Source organism: Lissotriton helveticus, chromosome 10 (assembly GCF_964261635.1).
Source record: "Lissotriton helveticus chromosome 10, aLisHel1.1, whole genome shotgun sequence".
In the NCBI taxonomy this organism is placed as follows: domain Eukaryota; kingdom Metazoa; phylum Chordata; class Amphibia; order Caudata; family Salamandridae; genus Lissotriton; species Lissotriton helveticus.
Window position 1 is genome coordinate 603549960 of NC_136071.1, and position 19356 is coordinate 603569315.

Here is a 19356-nt window from a genome sequence, read left to right on the forward strand (position 1 = left end):
ACGGTGCTCATGTAAAGCGCTCCAATACCGTCAGGTCGAGTTGGCGCTATATAAAATATGCAAAACAATGTCACACATATGCCAACTGACACCATAGCGATGTGACACAAAAGCAATGTGAAAACTTGGTAGCTGATGTGTAAAAAATGTAGTACTGGAGCAACTGTGAGAATTAAACCGATCTCTGTGTAACTATATTGTTTCTTTCTGCATTTCAGCTTAGCTGGTATGACACGATTCCTCACCCAACATGGCCGCTAAGAGTTCCATTCTTTGTACTTGCGTCATGTATATGCGCTGCTTGAACTGTGCGACACTCGCATGCTGCAGCGGTCCTGAGAGGTCACGTTCTCTTTTCATCTGGCACCGATGGCTGGGATGCTGCGAACGTTGGTGGTTCTTCGGGGGGCCCGATGGCTTCGACCCGCTGGTCACAGGCTTCTGTCGGGAACTAGAGGAGCAACGCCAGGTGAGGAAGAGGAGCCTCTGGAGTGGACCCTCAGCCGGTGTGAGAGGGAGAACAGCTGAGCGAGCCACCGATGTGTATCCTGGCAGGCTTAAGTGGTTTCTGTAAGACAGGGGACTATAGGGTGACGGTACTAGCGCTGTTCCAATTTATAGGTGTTGAAGAGCAACCTCTCACGGAGATCTATAGTTTTGCAGAGTAAAAGGGCTGACTATAACAGGTTAGTAGAGGCAGCTCTGCCAAGTGTCACACATCCGGTGTGACACTAACGCATTTTAAGGTACATTACCGCATGCGAAAGGATTGTCACGCAAATCAGCGTATTTAAAAGCTGAGTGTAGTATTTGAGGTTGTCACTGTCAAGCCTGCGTGACTGTCAAGCCTGAGTAAAACTGAGAGTCTGTGGCAGCGTGCAGCCAGCCTGTTGCTTATGCGCGCTGCTCCAGCAAGCTTGGGGGTTCAGCTAAACTTAGGCTGCAGGCAGCTTTATTTCAGGTGCTACAATCTATCATGATTGAATCTAACTGCTGCGGCTCGACTCTTATTGGCAGGCTGATGTCACCCCGGTGGGACGTCACGGTGGAAGCGCGCGCAGTTTATTTTGGGCGCTCGATGCGGCTGGATAGTTTGCGGGCGGCGCAGCATGTCATCATCTTTAGAGGCAGCGCTGGGATGCTCTGCTTCCAGAGAGCGCGGGGAGTAATTAAAAATGTTGGCGCGAGCAGGACTTACACTGGTTGGCAGGCAGTCGGGAAATCATGGTGCTCGCCCCGTAGCACACTGCTATTCGCACCACACTAAGAACTGCCCAGCCCACTTGGGATCGCGATGTGGGCCAAGGGAGGCCAGGAGCTAAATGGTCACGCCGCCCGCTGGTAGATTATTTCCGGCAGGCAGTCCGGGAGGGCCGACGGTGAGAGGCTGGGGTTGATCATCACCGGTGCAGAGTTACAGAGTCACGCTTCCCCAGGGCAGAAGAAGGTCAGAACTAACGTTGTAAGTTAACCAGCTTAGTCAAATTAACACAATCAATCATCACATAATGTAATGTTAAGAGAGCGAGTGACGTATTACTCTAGTACTGCTGCTGCAGCAAGCGCTGTGCATATAAAGTGTGCGTGTGATTTCTAATTCTACTTAATTGTCTCTGTCATTAATAGCAGACTACCTCTCATGAACACTGGGGTGACGTCTGCCTGTGCCATGTGCATTTAAAGTGAGTGCGTGTGAGATTTCTCACTTTACAACCGCAGTGAACATTGCCGAGGGTCAGGTCCTTTCAGAGAGATGGGAATTGGATGTCCCGAGTTACATCCACCCGGATGTTTATTGCTCGATCCACCTGTAAGAAACACATCCCATGGTTCCATTTTTAACCATTACGTTAGAAAAGCTGCATTACCTTCACAGTATATCGGCACCCGCCTGTGGTGCTTTCTATTTTCGAAAAATACTCTGCCATTTAGAAAATTAAAGCTTACAATTTGCTACTTAAAAATCGGAAATGAATGCATTTTAGCCAGGACTGTACTTTGCACAATTGAAAGGCGATGTTTGACTCTGGGGTTTATTTAAAAGCAATGGCATTTTAACTTATTCCACGAATAATGCATTCTTAATTGTGCACCGTGATCTCATGTAGTAGCAGGCAACCTTAAGCAAAGCCCCCCAAAATGTCACTGGCTGGCTCAGACCTGTAACTTTCTCAATCACTGACATAGTGTAACAGACTCTTTAACACTCATCTTGTGTTTCACCAACGTAACAGACACACTCTCGCTTCTCTCGTAGCCCTCATGGTTTTCTTGAGGGGATATTGTTACTCCCCTTCATACCAGCCAATTAACAGTCGCTAGACTGAGTGACAAACCCCATTCTAACTAACCTTTTTGGTAAGAGCTGTCTGTTGCGCTCTCAGTCCAAAGTTGGGCAATTGTTTATTGAAATGACTCTTTCAGATGCATACACTGAGACATAAACAACAATGTGTTGCTTTTCGATGTTTACCCTGGATAGTGCTTCACGTCTTTTTTAATTCCAATCAATGGTATCCGAATGTGCCCTCAGGTGAGTCAAATGGTAGATAGGAGTGTCTTTAAAGCCCCAGTAAACTGGACATTTTCGTTCATTCTCTCATTTTGATAGGAAGAGTTTCAGCCCATAGTAGTTAAGGGGGAACCTTTTTACCACTGAAACACTGCACAAATTTGTAAGCATTTCTTGAAGACGGGGCATTCTTATGTGATTGCACCATGCACATTTCTGCCCCAGTTGTGGAGTGTGATATAAGCTGGCAATAACATTGTTTTAGAAGTAATACTTCCTGCAAGTTGCTGCCACTGGAGAAATGTAGTTGGTGTGTGAGCCATACGTTTAATTACATGGGCCATGCATGCCCCTTTCAGAAACGCACACTGTTTTCATCCCACTTAAAACCCTGATGTCAAGCTCTTCCATTTCTGGTACTTTGCAGCACTTTTAAGATGATCTTAGAGATTCTCATTGCTTAAATGGCTGTAATTTCTATGTTTCCCTCATCGTCATTGCTTGAATTTGCTCGTGAGAAAGTGTCACTCATAGTCATTGAAATGTCACTCGTAATTGCACTGAAATTCAGAACATGTCACACATAAGCAATCCGAAACCTTGGCAGCTATGTAGAGGATAGATCTATTTAGAACTGTAGTGCCTAGCCAGAACAAACCTAGAAACCTTTTAACATGTGGATCAGCGTGAACTCACATATTTAAGAGGGGGATCACGTCAAAGGGAATGAATACTAAATCATTTATAGAGCTCATACATACGAAGATACTTCTATTGACGTCGGTGTGTAGCTTGTTTGAAGACGTCAATAGGGTTACCCTAGAAAAGATCGTGAAATCCCCCCCATGAATAGTATGTGGAAAGTGACAACTACGAAAAAAGCAGTGCTGTACTTGGATAGAGTCATAGCATAATGATAAGATGCGCCTTATCACGAATGAGAGTAGAGTGGTAGTTCAAGAACAGGCCTTTAGTTCCAGTGGAAACGGGACATATCAGAGAGAGACCGTGACTGTGTTGCCCAAGAAGAAAGTTAGAGCAATTCTCTTGTCTAGGGTGTTAATGTTCAGGCCACAAAATTGAAGAAAGCGTAGTAGGGACAGCAACTTCCCTGCGTTCCCTCCTAGGCATGTTTGGACGTATTCTCCTTAAGCGATATACACCTGCTGGTTGGAGTGCAAAAGATTTTCTCTAAAGAACTACGCCTAAAGGATTGTAAGTCTCAAATAAAGGGTTTTCATGATTATCATCATGAAGGCAGATATTATCATAGAAAGTCAACAGATGACCATGGAGACTAAATCGAATAGGTGGTGAGCGTTGAAGTCCACAGAAATGACAATGATATAATCCGTTACATTTTTTTCATCAAAATAGTTTAGGAAGAACGAGCAAAACACACTGTTCAGTTATTTAGTGTTCCACATAGCTCAGTTGCAAAAGACATTGGGAGAGAAAGCAATGTTAAGTTTGTTTCTGTTGACCAAATCGGTTTTGTAAAGTCCCACTGGTTCTCTTTCCATTTTGAATCAAGCATGGAGTTGTCACAATGATGGATGGAAATCTATAGCTAAGGCTTTGCTCACAACAGCATACAATAAATCTTTTGCATTGAACTGGATGTACAGTCGGTCGTTTGTATTGTATTGCGACATCTATATAGCGCTTACTATCTCTACGTGGAGAGCTGAAGTGCTTATCGACATGGGTAGCATGGTACACAGTGTCGAATGCGTGGTTGGAAGTGTGTTGTCTTTGTTTTGATCTTTTGTGGCAAGTGTTTCCATTTCATGCACTATGACCACCAAGAAGCAGTTATATTGTTATGGCAAGCAGCGTTCGTGATGGATTCAGAAGTGTGAAAGAGAGGCGCTCTGTTTATGGTTTTCAGTAAGCTGGCAACTTTGAGCTCTGCTGGTCTCTTCATGGTATTTCTAATGTTCATAATCCAGTTAGCTGATAACTGCACTGAACTGTTCATTTTGAGATATTTTGTAAAAAATGTATGGTCCTGATTAGTCCCAGGTAAAAGAGAGAAATGTTGGCGAGATCTGGTGTGATGGACTTTATTAATATCACCCATATCTGGTTGTCATTGTGAGCTATCAAGAAGCATTCGTACTACGTTGCTTGTTGGGACCTGCAGTGGTGGATTGACTAAAATCCTCCATTGACTAGCGGCATTTGACATATCTTTACTGTTATTCCATGTCCTGCTCAGTTGGTGATTGATGGGTGGTTTATTTGCAGAGGACTAGTACAGAACTGGTTGACAAACATGATGACTCGTCGCAGTTTTGTCTTATGTGAGTAATAGAGTATCAAGCAGTAAAAGGAACTTATTAAGTAGCTTGACCGCTGAGTGCTATGTTATTAGTGTGGGTTATGTTTTGTAGTGTAATAGCATTTATGTTGCTTATAACCCCTGACGAGGTGTTGTAGCGCTTTATGCCATTAAGCATGTTGCTCCTGAACCCAGGGTTAGTATATTTATTTTTTTGGGATACTGAGATTAGTCTTGCATTTTTAATAAAATAATCCAATGCATTTTTTTTTTAAATGTTATTTATCATTTTCAAAAAGAAACAGAAAAGAAAGCAGTACAAAGCAAAGATTGCAGTGATGCAGCCAAAGTACCTAACATAATGGGTAAACAATGAGATAAAGGGGGTAAAGCAGCGCGCAACACATAACTAAATCATAATAATCGCACGGGTGCCTGCCGCCAACCAACACCATTATAAATCAAAGCTAACATTTCCGAGAGAAAAGGGCAATAGAATATAGTGCAGACAAAGCAAACAAAAAATCCTCACCAATGTTGCAAGTCTACAATTAACATATATCCACAGAGCAACTGCTGGCACCTATTTGACACATCAAATAAATTGAACACAAGAAAAGTGAGGCGTACAGTGACAGCGCAATTGCATACAGTCGTCTATCCCACCCCTTCTGGGACAATGGAGCTCATCGCCTGAGATTGGTTCTCCTCAGTTCTTTTAGCAATATATGATCGATATGGACCCCAGATATCAACCGGGCGGGAAGTAAGTGGGATCTGCATGGAGTACTCTACACAGTTAACGATGCAGAACGCCATACTCCGAAGCCAAGAGCGTGGGCTTGGAGAACGCCTAGAGCACCAAAGCAGCGCAACTTCGCATTTTGCCAGCAGAAATCTAAGGGCAGCGAGCTTGCGGACTGTACGTGGAAAGTTAGCGACATAGCCCAATAGTGCAATTTCGGGGGTGGGAGTCAGCACTATACCCAATATATCACTAAAGATACGGTGGACTTGGACCCAGTAATCATGTAGAAGAGGACATGTCCAGGAAAGGTGGGCAAAATCGGCATGAGGGGCATTACATTTGGGACAGCAGTGAGATCTGCAAGGATCAATCTTGTGTGAAAGGTCTGGAGTGTGATAAAGCCGTTTGAAATGTATGAGTTTGTGCCTACTATTGATGGATACATCCCTCCTGGCTCTACAACACTGAGCCCATTGATCCTCTGTCATGGGTTTGCCCAAATCACCCTCCCAGGCAGCGCGGACCTTGGAATCCACAGTAGGGAGTACGGCTACACACAACTTATACAGCTTTGAGATCATAAGCGACCCAGTCTGGCTCTGCACGAGATACGTGAGTGGTGCGGTGTCATCCGGGGGGACCGGAAATGTGGGGAACTCAGCACGCAACATGGAATGGATTCTAGTCAATACAAAAGAGTCCATAAATGAACGGTCAGCATAACGTTGGTCTTCTGATATGGAAAAAGCATGCCCTTCGGGGAAGAGATCGCCAACCGCGTGGAGTGAATACTTAGACAATGTGCCCTGGACCACGGACTCACCGGTTATGGGAAGCCAATGAGCGTTGGGCAGGAGGAGGGCGGGAGAATATAGTCGATCCAGATGAAGCAGTCTGCGCACCCTGTCCCAAGCCCAGCATGTGGACGAGACAGTCTGTATGTCTTGCGGGTCACGAGGAATACCTCTGGGAAGGACGTTATTAAGAGGTACAGGGAGCACCAGGTCAGCCTCAGGCTTCAGATACAAAATCCTGGCATCCGGGTGGAACCAGGAGTATGCGTAAGAGCATTGCGCCACCAAAAAATAGAGATAGAAGTCAGGGACCCCAAAGCCGCCTCTCTCATACGGGAGCGTTGGAACACGCCAGGACACCCGTGGAGCCTTGTCTCCCCAAACTAGTCGTAGCAATAAGGAGCGCAGTTGGGTGAAAAAAACCTTTGTGAGTGGTATCGGAATGTTATTGAAAAGGTATAAGAACCGAGGAAGCACTATCATTTTTATTATGGCAATCCGACCGAACATGGATAGAGGGAGGCGGATCCAGCGCTCAAGTCGGTCTTCCAAAAAATCAAGAGCTTGTCCATAGTTCAATCTGATCATAGAAACCGTGTCAAGATGGATATGGACCCCCAAATACTTGACTGACTCAGCATTCCATTCCAGAGTAAAGGCACAGTCCCATTGTGAAGTGGAGGGAGTGAGCGGAAAAATGACGGACTTGTGCCAATTAATGCAGAGGCCAGAATATTCTCATAATCCAATGCATTTACTCCAGATTCTAGGTGGTAGATTAAATTAATAGGAGTTAGGAGTTATATTTAGTGGGAGAGAGGGTCTGTGGAATTCATTAATTGGTTGTTGATATTAATAGAAGAGATACAGGAGATTAGGTATTGTTAGGTTGCTGGAGTGTGACATTTAAAGGAGTGGGATGATCTTTGAATAAGTTGTGGGCAATTTGAAGAGATACAATAATTGAGATTAAGGCAAACATACATTTACCTTAAAGTAGGTTGTGCTTAAAGAGAGGAGGCATGCATAGGATGGAAAGGAAGACGAGTGAACAGTCAGGATCTTTAAGTCAGTTTTCATGCAAGGGTTTTTAGAAAACTTGTGGAAACTTTTTGATATTGCATGCAAAACTGTAGAAAGAAACAACATTAGTTGAAGGTGTTGCAATATCACTGTAGTCGTGCATGAGAACACAAGCACGCACACACCACCATAACCCAGGGTTCAATAGAATTAAAACAAGCATTGGCATAGCCAATAGGTCTCGCCTTTGGGACCTTATAAGTGTTTAGTTATCCAGCACAATATCCTTGGTGCAACAACATCAACTGTTGCATGGCTGAACACTTATAAGGTCCCAAAGGCGAGACCTATTGGCTATACCAATGCTTGTTTCATCAGTTCTCACCTCTCGCATTCTCTTTTTAACTTAAGCATGTAACAAGGTTGTCATATTAAGTCCATCTTTCATCCAAGGCCTTCCTGGTCCGATGGTAGCCCTAACTTTTGATTCATAATACGTTTATGGTGCAGCTTGACAAACAGATGTACTTAACAAATTCCATTAATGGAGTGCCCATTCTTTACCACCGCCCAAACCGGCACAGCCAAGGATACCGGTTTTCTTCTAACTTTTGCCTCAAGGTGGTCGAGTGTCAGACTCGGGTCTTTCTGCCACAAGCTCAGTTAATAAGGCTTGGGTGACTTACATGATGTCGCAATGCTGCATTCAACCAGGACAAAAGCCAGATCAAAACCCTTCTCGCTTGGCTGTGGGTAATCAAGGGCTGCAAGATGGCCAATGGTCCTCCCAGTTCTGGCCCAATGCATGTATTAGGACATTTTATATATACATTTTATATGATGAATTGACCTGGTCCAACTAATGCTCGTCCTCACTGTTTTGTATTGTGCAAAGCATCCTGTGTACTGAAAGGTCGTCCAGTGTCGTGGTCCGAGCTTCTAGCCAGGGCCTTTTGTCTAGGGGTGGGCGTTTAACTGCGCTCCGTTGGAGGAGTACACAGAGTTTTAGCGCACAAAAAGAACTCTGCCAATCTCCAAGGAGCAGAGTTTACTGGTGCCGCCTCCCAACCTAATGCCGCATGTCTGCTGCCACCCACTGTCCAGGCCGGGAGGCAGATGTTGCTTCTAGTTCTAAGCTTCGATATTCGTATGTGTTTTTTCCCTCTCTAATGCAGAAATGCATTCATCCTGCTGCAGCTTCATTTAGACCTCAAAGTGCATGCGAGTCACTTTCTGTGCAAACATGCATTATTTGTAAGTGGAAGCCTTCTCTGTGCACTTGCTTCCACGGCGTCTTCATGCTTTCGAGTGTGGCCTCCTGATTACTATAGGCCACACATTATAAGGCACGGACTTCTGCAGATGCTGCAATGAAACTGACGAGTAATCAGGGACGACGCGTTTTGCCTGGGTTAGTTTTGCCTGGGTTAGTGGCTCGTTAGGCACCTGATGGCCAGCATTATCTATTCTGCAACAGTTGCTTTAAAAAAAAATAAGCCAGGGTGACGGCGCCACGCATTTGCTAGGGCAGTCCTCCCTTTTCAGCACCTGTTCTGGGCTCCAGCAAATTTCAGAACATTTAGTACAGACCCAGTTTTCCGAGAGCCCTTTGCACGTGCCGTAGTGCAGAATGAATTAGCAGCCGCTAGCAGTGTGTGTAAAAGGTGCAATGGATTGCCCGCCCACGGTCTGCGTTCTCTCTGACGATGAGCGCTGTCAATCATGCCACCGTGGGCCCCTGGGCGATGCCAAATTACAGCCGTGCATTTCTGTGAGAGAAATGTCTCGGTTTTTGGTTCTCAGAACCTGCGCCTCCTCACACTAGCCCTGCGCCGACTCCGACAATACTGGGGATCAAAGGAGAGGTCGGAACCAGAACAGACAGACGGAAAGGTTAAAACACAAAGTAAAAGAAACCGGCTCTTTGGACTACTGCATGAGACCGGAGGACGCGGCACCCAAGTGCACAACTGAGCGAACAGCTGCGCTGACCGGATCAGCCGGGCTCGGATAAGAGTGCATTAAGCAGGAGCCGCGGAGTTCATTTGACTTGTCAACTTAACCCTTGCAGTCCCCCTCCCCCCAGGCACGGCGCCAGCAGAGGCGCGGCTCCTTACGTCAGAGCTGGAATGACGTGGTCACGGCATGGAAGAGGAACCGGGGAGTCCCCTAGCTGACGAGCCTTCGGTTTCTGATGTTACAATGACGTAAAAGTGGCCTACACTGCTCCCAGAAGAAGGGGTGCGAGTGCGACAGCATTTTTGTTTTTAAGTCCGTCCTCTGTGACTGTTTAGCCCGGTGAGTTTGGGAGGGGGGGAGTGTGCGTGCGTGCGTGCGTCTGTCTGTGCGTGTGTTGTGTGCGCCTGCGTGTGTGCCTGCCTGTGCCTGCGTGTGTGCCTGCCTGTGTGCCTGCCTGCGTGTGTGCCTGCCTGTGCCTGCGTGTGTGCCTGCCTGTGTGTGTGCGTACCTGCCTGTGCTTGCGTGTGCATGTGTGCATGTGTTGTGAACAGCCGGCCGGGATCGGAGCGCGTGACCTGATCCGATCCCGGCCGGCTGCGTGCTCGTGACAGTCTGTTGTCTCTGCCTAGTCCTTGAACGGGAAAAGGACTGAAATGATAACAATAGATCGCTTTGCGACAGCAGGGGCTTTCGCCCCTGCATTCGCAGGCGCGACCTAATAAATGAGTTCATTTCCCCCTTAAAATCTGATGCAAGGAAACCGTAAAACAAGAACGTTGTATTGTAAATATTTGTGCTAGAGATGCTCCTACCCTTTCCTTCTGATGATCCTGGCAGGATGAAGGAGAACTGAGCCTGTTTTTGTGAATTTGTGGACTTATTCTCCATGCTAGATATAATGGCAAGTTTGCAAAAGATCTCTCTAAAGGACCACACTGTCAAAAGGATTCGTGTCACGAATAAAGTTTAGGAATAAAGACAAATTAAATGGAATCCTTCCTGTAAATGAGACACCAGGGAAACCATTCTGTTCAGTTATTCAGTATTGCACATAGCTCTAACGCAACAGGATTTGGAAGAGAAAGCAACATTCAGTTTGTGTCTGTTCACAACAGTGGTTTTGTAAAGTCACACTGGTTCTTTGTCCATTTTGAATCAAGTATGAAGTTGTCACTGTGGTGGACGTAAATGTATAGCTAAGACTTTGCTCACAGGAGCATGGTGATTTCAGGTAGATTAGCAAGGGATAATGTTACAGTTGAAAGTAGGATTTATATGGTACCAAGATTGTTGAAGTTCTCAGGTAGCAAGGGGTTAGTGCTGCATCACAGGAATGTGCTTTGGTGCACCAGTACGAAACCTGAGTAAGGGGCAATGCAGTAACTTTGAAGCTTCATGTTTGAAGGCAAAGTAGTAGGAGTTGAGAGTGGGATAGTCTGTTGAGTGGTTGTTTTATATCATGGACAAACCTTGAAGTTCAGCAAGAGGAAAGTGTTGCTGAATTGACTACGTTACCACCACCATGTCCACCACCACGTCCACCACCACCACCACCATGTCCACCGTGCCCACCACCATGTCCACCACCACCACGTCCACCACCAACACCACTTCCACCACGTCCACCACCACCAGCACGTCCACCACCACCACCACGTCCTCCACCACCACCACGTCCTCCACCACCACCACGTCCTCCACCACGTCCTCCACCACCACCACGTCCTCCACCACCACCACGTCCTCCACCACCACCACGTCCTCCACCACCACCACGTCCTCCACCACACCACGTCCCCCATAACCATGTCCACCACCACGTCGTCCACCACCATGTACACCACCACCACCACGTCCTCCACCACCACCACGTCCTCCACCATCACCACGTCCTCCACCACGTCCTCCACCACCACCACCACGTCCTCCACCACCACCACCACGTCCTCCACCACCACGTCCACCACCACCATGTCTACCACCACGTCCACCACCACCACCTCCATGTCCACCACCACCTCCATGTCCACCTCCATGTCCACCACCACCTCGTCATCCACCACCACCAAGTCCTCCACCACCACGTCCTCCGCCACCACCACGTCCTCCGCCACCACCACGTCCTCCGCCACCACCACGTCCTCCGCCACCACCACGTCCTCCACCACCACCATGTCCGCCTCCACCACGTCCTCCACCACCACCACGTCCGCCACCACCACCATGTCTACCACGACGTCCACCACCTCCATGTCCACCACCACCTCCACCACCATGTCGTCCACCACCACCATGTCGTCCACCACCACCATGTCGTCCACCACCACCATGTCGTCCACCACCACCATGTCGTCCACCACCACCATGTCGTCCACCACCATGTCGTCCACCACCATGTCGTCCACCACCATGTCGTCCACCACGTTCACACCACCACGTTCACAACACCACGTCCACACCACCACGTTCACACCACCACCACACTCACACCACCACGTCTACCACCACCACCACTTCAACGGCCACCACCACGTTTACACCACCACGTCCTCCACCACCACCACGTCCTCCACCACCACCACGTCCTCCACCACCACCACGTCCTCCACCACCAGGTCCACCACCACGTCCCCTACAACCACGTCCACCACCACATCCACGTCCACCACCACGTCCACCCCTGCACCACGTCTACCACCACCATGTCCACCACCACCACCAGTTACGGGTAAAGTGTCACTGGAGGGCAGGGGTAATAGGAGTGTCAACCCCGGCTGTACATAGGACATTTAAGGATGCATTGGGTGCGAGAAGACGGGAATTGGGGCTAGAAGTAATACACCAGACCCAAGATACATTTTGAAGAGGCGCAATGTCACAGAGGCTCCTGTAAAAGCACTCGCAGCATCTCTACCTCACAGTGGCATACCTGCACGAGCCACTCACTCAAAACAAGCATTGGCGTAGCTAATAGGTCTCGCCTTTGGGGCCTTATTAGTGTTTAGCCATGCAACACTTGATGTTGTTGCACCAAGGATATTGTGCTGGATAACTAAATACTTATAAGGTCCCAAAGGCGAGACCTATTGGCTATGCCAATGCTTGTTATTAGTGGTACAGACCAGAGAATAGTGGTCAGTTTCTTAAGCAACGTAAACATAATAGAAACAAAACCCTAAAGCATTTATTTGCTCAACTACATTTTCCAACACACCACCACTTGTCATGTCATCGTAGGAGCCAGTATTACACAATCTCCAGCCTCTTTTTTAAATTTTGCTTTGCATAACTAAACTGCACTGTCTTGTAGTATGTAAGGCTTTTCTGTTGACCTCTAATAACGTCGCTATTAAGCTTCTCCTCTACAAATCAACATTTCTTTACGATAAGAAATGAGAATTTGGGTGTCAAATCCAATTTCTGGAAAGAAAAACAGATTGGAATAATTCTTCGTCTTTGTTGTCTTTCGATTTGTGGTTCTCTGTCAAGGGCATCTTATAAAATCTACTTTTTACATGTTGTCTCATTCCTTCATCTGAACTCACCATGAGTGGCACCATTCTAAAAGGCAACAACATGGGCCCATTTAAGTAGTTCACAGAGCCAGCATAGCTTTTTGGGGTAGGCTGGTGATTTCCAGGGCATATCGATTGAACGTTTAAACAATACAAATGCCAAGTCAAACCTATGTAGGTATTTATCCCCCTTGGCCCTTGTGAGTATTCCCAGTAAACATTGATTAGAAGTTGATGATCATCTCTTTAACCACAAAAAGAAAGACTTATTATGAAAATTACTCATACAGGTTGCGGTTGCTTCAATATCTTGTTGCTAACGGAAGCCTATATCAACTGCTCTAAAATACGTCTTTAAGAGTACTTTTATTTTATTTTTCCATTTTGTTTTTTACTTGATATAGGAGGATTAAAACACCATCCTCGAACACTGGGACTCCAGTTTTCTGGCATCAGAAATGGTGGCCTTGCTGCTCTAGGAACACAGTCACAACAATCTTACAGCACTCAGACTGCTGAGAGCAAAGAAGAAGAGCCCCTGCACACTCTTATCAGTGACTCTGAATCTGTGCAAGGTAAGATACCATGGCAGTAAGACAAAGCTATTTTGTAAAAGTTGTCACCTCATCGTATTTGCATAAACAAAACACTTTCGCTCTTTGAATAGAACACTAGTATACACCAATTTATTCATGCCAGGGATCACAAACAACTCGAGTGCAATACAGGTAATAAGTAACTGCTAAGAGATGGGTAGAATTATGTTTTATTTTGTGGACAGTCAATTTGCAAAACAGGCATGGAGCTATGAATTAAGTCATATGGTCATGTTGGTCGGCTGAGACAAACTTCATTCTCACAGAGAGGAAAATTTATGCAGAAGAGGAATAACCTTGGATTATTTTTGCTAGGTTCTTGTTCCAAGCATGAGTTCCAAGCAGAGACACGGAAGCTTCTGGACATAGTGGCACGTTCATTATACTCTGAGAAAGAGGTACGTCATTGTTGTCTTGTGCATGACACATTTGCTGCTCTAGAGCTGTTGCCATTAATGAAAGGTGTACTCCTTGTCCTGTATCTCTCTCCTGCTATCGTAGCATTCAAGCATATGCAAAGATGAGCTCTATAATTAATGTAAAATTTAAGTTGGGAGGGGGGCGGCGGAATTGCGCAGCCGCATGAGAGTACAGGGGGAACGATTGACATGCTTAACATTGTAGGCTTTTTTCCTTAGTCTTTCAGTGCTTTTACCAACTGTTGTCAGAGTAATTATGGAAAATACCTTGTTCTATAAGGGTAGTGTGTTGCATGAATAGTGTAGAGAATCATCGAATTAGAGAAGCTATTGTGTTCATGTAAGGTGACAAGTGAATTCCCACAAGGTCACACAATCTGATTTGCATAGTGATACTTGTTTCTGTAAGGAATCCTCAGTAGCTTGGATAAGTAGTAAGGCTTTCTTCCAAAAAAGGAGAATGGCTTGTGTTCAACAACTTGTCAACAATACAGTTTTTATTTATATCTTTATTAGTTTTTGCATAACATACAATAAACGGTCAATCATCACTGTTATAAAACGTTATTTTTAAAACTTGTTTTTAGTGCATTTTTCCAACACACATAAATCTCGTAATAATTTTGCGTGAACCACACCTCCCACATCCTTAAAGCATTAAATAAACATTCTCTGTAGTTCTTCTTGCATTTTTGGTGTCCCTACTCTGATCTACTACCTCCCAGCAGTCCTTTTCGGTAATCCTTAGGAACCCATTACATGTGTCTCGTTTCAAGGTCATCTGGCTCCGGGTGGGCCCATGATTTTAGTGATCAAGTCCAACACCTCTCACACTTTTTCATCCCTGCAGGTGAGTTTGATATGTTGCCCATGGGCTATGACCCATTCTAATCAATTTTCCTGCCAAGTTTTAAAGTATGTAGCCTTAGGTGTCATCCATTGTACTGCGGTCCACCTTCTTGCTAGCACCATACCCAGGGCCAGCAATCTGGACTGCATTTTGACACGTTTCAGCTGAGGTTGCACCCCCAACATCCATAGCCTGACAGAGTCCTTCATCTCCCACCCCCACCATATTCGTCAGCACTACCATCACCGTCTCATAATATTCCTTTAGTCTTGGGCATACCCATGTCATATGTATAAAGTGAGCTCTGCCCTTGCCACATCTGACACACCTAGCCAGATTAGTGGGGTACATTTTTGACAGTTTGCGGGACATCATGTATGTTTTGTAAAATTGAATCATTTTAAGGCAGGTGTTTGAGGACTCCTGCTTTACTTGAGCACATACTCTTTTCCACTCTGATAATGTCAGTTCCTCCAGGCTTTCTTCGCTCCTCTGGTCACTTGCCGGTCAGTCATGCCCCCTATGCCAGTCACCAGTGCTATATGCACATGCGTTATTAAATGCCTGCATCCAGGAGTTGTTTCATAACTAGGTGTTCCTGATGCTTATGCAGGAACAACGTCCAGATTTCCTGGGCCATGTTATGTTATGTTACAAAAATGTATTACGCGCACGGCTACTCATGAGTGTCCTGGTGTGAGAACCAGTTAGAAAGAAACAGAATGGGGCTGGGAAAGAACGTCCTTAGGCAAAGAGCAGGGTTTCTAGTCTTTGCTTGAACATGGAAGGGTCGTAGTTCTAAGGGGAGAGAATTCCAGGCTTCAGCCGCTTTGAAGGATAGAGAGCTCCCTCCAATCCTCGTCCGCCGAAAGCGAGGAATCGAAGCTAGGCACTGTGAGTTAGAGCGCAGATGTCTTCGTGGAATATAAAAACTAAACCGCTTCCTTAGATAAAGCGGCCCTCGACCATAGAGAGCTGAATGGACCAGCGTGAGGGCCTTGAATTTAACTCTTTGGGCCATGGAAGCCAGTGCAAATCCCACAGATGATGTTTTACACTGGATCGGCCCAGGATACCCATCAAAGCTCGTGCCGCAGCATACTGGATGACCTGGAGTTTCTTAAGCTGGTAAGGCCAATATAAAATGCATTGGCATAGTCAAGGCGGCTGAGAATCAAAGCACACATGCCCATCTCTCTAGCGGACCTGGGTAATAAAGGAAGAAACTTTTTGAGAGACTTCAATGCACCAAAACATTGGCCGGCAAGTTTTTTTTTTTTACATGTGTGGTGAACCAGAGGTTTTCCTCGAACCAGATTCCCAGATTCTTTACTGCCTGTCCCGAGGTGCTGGGGAGTGGATATTCTGGCGGCCAAAGTGCTTCCCTGAACTGTGGAGGAAAAGCTCAGAATAAAAGGATTTCGGACTTGTCTTCATTGCATTTTAGCTGGGCGGCTGCGAGCCATTTGAAGACGGCCGACAAACAGTTTTTGGCTTTCGTTGGGGGAAGTATCTGAGTCCTTCCAAGTAAAGAGGAGCTGGGTGTCATCTGCATATGTGATGAATTTTGCTCCCAGCTCCTCTGCCAGATATACCAAAGGGGTGACATATACATTAACAAGCATTTACAATGCAATGGTCTCGGCATTATTAAAGGTAGAGCTATTGGCATTGCTCATGACATTTTTTTTTTAAAACATAAATAAATGGTATTGTCATTTACAATGGCAATCGGTGAGCATTAGAGAGTAGTAGAGAGTATTCGCGTACACAGAGACACACACACAGACAGAGCCGTGCACACACACACAGGCAGAGCCACGCACACACACACACATAGACAGAGCCACGCACACACACACAGAGCCATGCACACACACACACACAGACAGAGCCACGCACACAGACAGAGCCACGCACACACACACAGACAGAGCCACACACACACACAGACAGAGCCACGCACACACACACACACACACACACACAGACAGAGCCACGCGCACACACACACACACACACACACAGACAGAGCCACGCACACAGAGGCAGAGAAAAACTGGGATGACAAGCAGGGAACAGAGGCACAGAAAAACCGGGATGACAAGCAGGGTACAGAGGCACAGAAAATCCGGGATTAACACATATTAACACATATTAGCATTAATAAATACCAGTAGCGCGCGCTGAAACTAAACAAGGAGTGAAAAACGCAAATCGGCCACAGGCGCTTGCCACTGAATATTATGGAATAAAAATGCAAATCCGCTACTTTATGGAAGGCGGAAACAGCCAGCACGGGAAGAGGTGAGACTGCCCTGCATATCCTGCACCACACAGCAGCGAGCCCAAGAGCCAGTGGAGTCAGAGGCCCTAAACGTCAGGATTGTCGGCACGACGTCCTGGTGGGCATGGTGCCTTTGAGAGGGAGTCAGGTGCTCCGGGTTGGCACCGATCCCCGGGTGGAGCCTGGCAGCCCCACCCCTCCACTATTACGACACACTTAGAGCGTTCTGGTACCACCCTGCCCCCGTACAGCGCCCCACGGGACCCACGCTGGTGGCACCATACTGTGCCCCTACCCCCAAGTGTCCACACCGCCCCCGCAAGCACTGACTAGAGAGCTTCATGGAAGGAGTAAGACAAAGGCAGTGGGCACACCAGGAGTAAGAAGCAGACTAGAGAGCTTCATGGAAGGAGTAAGACTTGGATTAACGATGTGTATGAGAAGAGCAAGGCATGGACTACAGAGGTACATGAGAGGAGTAAGACAAAGACTAGAGAAATGTATGAAAGGAGTAAGAGACTACAGAGATAGATGAGAGAAATAAGATGCAAACTACAGAGGTGGATGAAAGGAGTAAGAGACAAGAGGTGGATGAGAGGAGTAAGACATGCTGGAGATGCTAGAGAGATCCAAGAGAGGAGTAAGACAGACCAGAGAGCTGCATGAAGACAGTAAGATGAGGACTAGAGAAGTGCATGAGAGGAGTAAAACCCAGACCAGTGAGGTGCATGATAAGATAAAGAATAATGATATGCATGAGAATTTAAAGATGCACGAGAGGACAAACAGAATAAAGAGCATGCATGAGTAGTAAGAAAGAATTGAGATGCATTATAGGAATAAGACAGAATAGAGATGCATGAGAGGAGTAAGACAGAATAAAGAGATGCCTAAATCAGAGGAGAAATACGGAATACAGATTAGATATTAAACGCACCCAGTTGCTATCATTCAATTTACTACTCAGTCCCGCAATATTCCAGAAGAGGCAGGACATATACCAGTTGCTCCCTCACTTTTGAGACAACGGGGGCCCTTTTGCCTTTCCATAGGCCTTCCTGTTGCTCATGTGTGTGTGGTCATCTCTCTACCTTCTAGCGCCGGGACGCCTCTTCGCTGGGGCAGCTGTCGCGCTCTATAAATCCACAACATAACATCTAAAGAAAGTGTAACATTATCAGGTACATTTTATCCTGAGTCTGCTGAGCAAGTGAGAGCAATTTCGACTGAAATGATTAGGGGATTAGTCCAAATTCGCTCACAATCAGTCTCTGGGACTGATCTTCTCTCTTCAGGGCATGTAGGCTGTGGAGTGTCTCCGCAATGAGTCTCCTGTAGTAAGGCGAGAAGAAAGTCTCTCACAAATAACAGTATAGCGTAGGATTTCTTCCTTAGTCACTTTCCATAGGGGAAGCACTCGTACCGATGACAACCGACCCAACTAGTCAGTTGAAATCTTCGAGAGCAGCAAAGTGCTTTTTAGTGGGCACGGAAAAGATGCTATTGATTTCCGAGTTTTTAGTTGAGTAAGTAACCAGGTCAATCCACCTTGGCTTATATTAAGGTAATGGGACCAGATACATTCTTAGCGGGAGTCCCTGCAAACCACCAAGTTTGTGTAAAAAAAACTCCACCAGTTTTGGGTCCGAGAGGTTTGTTCCAACCCAATCGCCACTTTCCATCTTGGGGCTTTTCCTCACCCAATGAACTCTGCACACTCCTTTAATTGCTCTAGCTAGGGTATTTTCTTCAGTATTTCTAAGTGCAGAGCTAAACCAATGGCTTGACTTGTTCTTCAGCTTCAGGGTCATTTCAGTTTGGCATGGGCTCAAAGCCGGTACTTTATTCAAAACTGCAACCTATGGGCTACATTCCGAGGGGAAGTGCAGGGTATGTAGTTTACCATCCATGTCAATTGGAACAGTGTTAACCATGACCAGCAGAGAAGGGTTACTGTGATGTTGAGAAAGACCATCCACTGAAGCCTGTGATGAAACATCCGGAATGTTGCCCTGCTTACAGCCTTCCTCGTCATTTTTTCTCCTCACGGGAATTGAATTTAGATTAGCAGTCTGGGGGGCGAAATTGAGGCCCCATCTCCACGGGCAAACCGGGCGTCTTGTGCTTTTGACTCACCTGCCCCAGCAGTTCTTTTAATGATTGATCAATACTCTGGAACGCTGATGTCATTGGGGCCATCAGTTTTGCGAGGGCACTTTCTATCTGTCCAAGATACCCTCCATTGACAGATATATTTATATTGCCCCTAACCCCCGCCTTCTCATGTGTTTTATCATTAATTGTAGAGGACTCGCCCCCACTCCAAGGTTTATTACTTTCCTGGAGCGTGTTCTTTTGGTTGGGCTCGC

The 19356-nt window shown here is 46.3% G+C and overlaps 1 protein-coding gene across 1 annotated transcript in view; it reads left to right on the top strand.

Annotated features, from left to right (window-relative positions):
• Positions 1–304: 304 nt before the first annotated feature.
• TRAP1 (TNF receptor associated protein 1) overlaps positions 305–19356 on the top strand; it is a 195884-nt gene continuing 176832 nt past the window's right edge. Inside the window, exons 1-3 of the mRNA XM_078663136.1 lie at positions 305–469; positions 13240–13410; positions 13747–13829. Coding sequence (XP_078519262.1) covers positions 370–469; positions 13240–13410; positions 13747–13829 — 354 coding nt within the window. The 5' untranslated portion in view covers positions 305–369. The remainder of the gene's footprint in view (positions 470–13239; positions 13411–13746; positions 13830–19356) is intronic.